The 3570-nt window shown below is 43.6% G+C and overlaps 1 protein-coding gene across 1 annotated transcript; it reads right to left on the bottom strand.

Moving 5' to 3' along the window:
* Positions 1-1304: 1304 nt before the first annotated feature.
* LOC104526422 (odd-skipped related transcription factor 1) lies at positions 1305-2964 on the bottom strand. The gene is made up of 2 exons (XM_010169869.2): positions 2301-2964; positions 1305-1755 (listed from the first exon to the last, which is right to left on the bottom strand). The coding sequence occupies exons 1-2, from the start codon at positions 2945-2947 to the stop codon at positions 1620-1622; spliced, it is 783 nt and encodes a 260-aa protein (XP_010168171.1). The 5' UTR covers positions 2948-2964; the 3' UTR covers positions 1305-1619.
* Positions 2965-3570: the final 606 nt, after the last annotated feature.

The following is a 3570-nucleotide window of genomic DNA, read 5'->3' as shown; positions in this document are numbered from 1 at the left end:
GCGACAGTTTGCCCATTATTCATCTGATTTGTTTTATAACACTTCTGACACCTAATCTTATCAGCTAATACCCAAGATTTAGTTACCCAAGACGATTTTTTTTTTCCACCCTAGCAGCAAAATTATTTGACTCCCTGCAAATCTGTTTACTTTTGTCAGCCTTGCCTGCCTGCCAAAAGTTCTGACACAAGTGAAAACTGGATGATTTGGGATGAGTGGTTTGGTTTTTTTTAGAAAAAAAAAAAAAAAAAAAGAAAATAGAAAAATGAAAATAGAAAAAAAGAAAAAAGGATTTTTTTTTTTTAAGAAATAAAAAGGGAGGGGGGGAATAACATGAGGAGGAGGAAAGCTTATGTGTAAAGGAAAGATCTAGACTTGTTTCCAAGGCTGGTAGAAACAAGCACTGAGGAAACACTAAGTTAACTAAAATAAATAAATAAATAAATTCTGAATATTGAGAATATTGACAGAGAAGGTTTGCTAGGGAAGAGACCAGAAACCAAATGAACACATATGTAGTCCATGCAGATTTGCCTGTAAAATAACGATTTATTTTAATACTTAAAAAACACACACAATCCAGTGATAAATGTCAATTACCAATAATCAGCATAAAGTGCCAAACAGCCATACAACTTTTTTTTTTTTTTTTTAATAAACAAAACTTATTGGAATGTCTCTTAATTTGAATACACTGTTCAGAAAGCCAGCATTTAAAAAAATACGCTCTCAGGTTGAGATTTGTTCTCTCTCATCAGGACGCACGAAGATTTTAAAGTACCACTAAAACCACGTTGTGCATACCGTCAGGTTGATGTATTGCCATCTTTCTTTTCTTTGGGGTTTTTTAAGTAAGTCCACAAGTTACAAACTTCCTCACAGCGCACTAGGCCACAAGGCAAAAAAAAAAACCAAAAGGTCTCTATGTCCCATGAACACTGATTTGTCCCAAAACACCAGCGACCTGCAGGTCTAAGATATGGATGTGTTTTCTAGCGCATGATAGGCCTCTCAAGTGAGATTTAGGTAATTTCCAAACATTAATTTTCTTCTCCTTTTAAGAAAACAAACTAGCAAATAAGATTTGCAATTGCCCTTCTCTTTGTCCTAATGGTCTTGTGATGAGAAACCACCGTTTCAGTTCTTAATCATCTTCTGGAATTCTTTGTATTTCCTGAAGTGTACAAATAAGAAGCTTTATACAGTCAAAAAAAGTATAAAATAAGAGGTTGCTTTTTTAAAAAGTAATACTTTCGGAAGCTACGATTTGGAGGTTTTTTTGTTGGGACTGGGGTGGGGGGGGCTTGTGGGTTTTTGGTTTTAAAGAGATTCCTGTCCAACACGTGAGCACCACCTTTTGGCATAAAGTTTATCAAAGCCACACAAGTCAGCTAGCATTCTCTGCATCATTCATATATATTTTAAATGCAAAATAATCTTTTCACCCACAACTTTGGAAGTTAGTTGCTTGGGCAGGGGGAAGGGGCGATTTTTGCTCTTTTAAAAATACAAACAAAAACAAAACACAAAGTTCAGTGCTCCCATCCTGAAAGTTTTGTTTCTGCTCTGGTTTTGGTGTAAAGTCTGAAAGGGAGGAAAAGTTCATAGAGGTTGGAGATTCAGCACTTAAGTTTGGCAGGTTTCAGTTCCTTTACTTGCGTGTGCAGTGTCTTGTGGACAGCTAGCGTTCTGGACTGGCAAAATCCTTTCCCGCATTCTTGACACTTAAAAGGTTTTTCTTTAGAATGAATATATCTAGGGAGAGAAAAACAGTTGAGATGTCAGAAATAACTGGCCTGAATTCAGCAGTGTTCTACCTCACTGGAGCTTGTTGCACCTACTGCTGAGACCGAGTGTTGGAGTGCGACACTCAGCTGATCATCCATATGTGAGTGTGCAAGAGAGCGAGGTGTTGGAGGCTTACAAGGCTGCCTTTCCTAGGGATAAAGAGCTTCTCTCAAATTTCGAGGTCACAGGGCTGTGTGTCTTCATGACACTGCTGAATGATCACAAAGGCATCATCATGAGATGATGCATACAGAGGGTTAAAACCTCTGCAAAAGATAAAAAGGAGGCTATGCTGGTCATTTTTGCAGGGTGAGTGAGTACAACAGACCTGTTTTACAAAGTGAGCTATCTGGGCTCCTCCACCAGCAGTGGGCAGAGGAAAACCTAGAGGGAACACTGCCAACTGGCCAAGGACATGACTCTTCTTACAAGCACCTTCATGAGTGTAGGGGGGTAACAGGTAGAGTACAGATACACAAGGAAAAAAAGGGCAGGAGAAGAATAATTGTTACCTGTGATCCCTCAGGTGATCCTGTCTTCTGAAGGCTTTGTGGCAAATATCGCACGTGTAGGGCCGTTCATCAGTGTGGGTTCTTTCGTGGATCAAAAGGTTGTAGGACTTGGTGAAGTGCCTGCCACAGAATTTACACACGAACTCCTTCTTGGTTTTGGATGGTAACCTTCCCCGTGTGGGTTTCTTCTCTGGAGAGAGTTTAGTCACCTCAAGCAAAGACCCCAGCCCTGGGCCTGAGCCCTGACTGTCTGCCTGTCCCAGCTTAGAGTGGTCCTCTTGTGTGGCAGCCACTGCTAAGTTGGCAAAGTCGAAGCGGGGTTTGGCTTTGAGGGTCACATTGGTGGTCTCTTGCTTGGGCTGGATAACATGTGGGAAGAGTGGGAAGGTTGGCAGCTGGAACCGTGCATCCACCAGGCTCGACACGCCGGGCACTTTGGAGAAGGAGGAGCGGGGCAGATGCATGGCTGGGTACCCCAAAGTCCACTGGTGCAGGTGTACAGCATGCAGGGCACTGAAGCCGTAGAGGTTGGAGAGGTGGTCAGAGGGCACAGTGGGCAGCCCATTGAACGCTTGCAGGAAGGAGTAGTTGGTGAGCTGGAGGGAAGGATGGATGGGCACTGGGGCCGGCAGGGTCTTACTTCCCATGGTGGCTGCTCAGGAGGAGGATCTTGGGAACAGGGGACAAAAATATCTGGAAAATAAAGATGAAGAGAGGAAGAGGGAAAGGTGGATTTATATGAAGATAAAAGCAGAGGTGATTTCTTATTTCATCCCTCACTGATGCCCTTCTCCAAAGCCATGGCTGACTTGGACTTGAAGAGGCCTGACCAGGTCTTGGCCACAAGTGTATCCCCACAGGTCTCCAGACACCCCCTCTCCCCATCCCTTGCACACAAAAGTTGTACCCCCCCTCAACAGCATCCCTGTGCCAGGTAGACCTCCAATGACTGTCTGCATAGGGACAGCAAAGAGATGCCATTTTGGCCCAGAAAGCTGAGGTTTCTCCCAGATAATTTAAAACCCCTTCCAAGGTGACTGCAGCCTTTAGAAAATAATGGGATACTGCCCACTACATCTGTTCATAAAAACTGCCTTTAGCTCTAACTGTTGAGGTGACACGGGGAGGGGTGCAAAGAGCTCAGTGCCCCTGGGTCACTCACCTTCCTGAGGTCTAGCCTCAGCTGAGCCTCTGCCTCTGGGCTGGTGGAGGCAGTTGGGTGCTCAGAACAGCATGTCCTCCCTCATTCAAAAAAAGAAAATCTTCAACT

This window comes from Antrostomus carolinensis, unplaced genomic scaffold (genome assembly GCF_000700745.2).
Source record: "Antrostomus carolinensis isolate BGI_N321 unplaced genomic scaffold, ASM70074v2 scaffold976, whole genome shotgun sequence".
NCBI lineage: Eukaryota > Metazoa > Chordata > Aves > Caprimulgiformes > Caprimulgidae > Antrostomus > Antrostomus carolinensis.
The sequence above is the reverse complement of the archived record's forward strand: the minus strand, read 5'-3'. Positions and strand labels throughout refer to the sequence as shown.

Bases quoted from the DNA above. Each gene is read 5' to 3' on its own strand.
- LOC104526422 (XM_010169869.2), bottom strand. From the start codon at position 2,947: ATGGGAAGTAAGACCCTGCCGGCCCCAGTGCCCATCCATCCTTCCCTC. The intron at 1,756-2,300 runs GTAACAATTATT...TTCTCTCCCTAG, and splicing joins GATCACCTGAGGGATCACAG to ATATATTCATTCTAAAGAAA.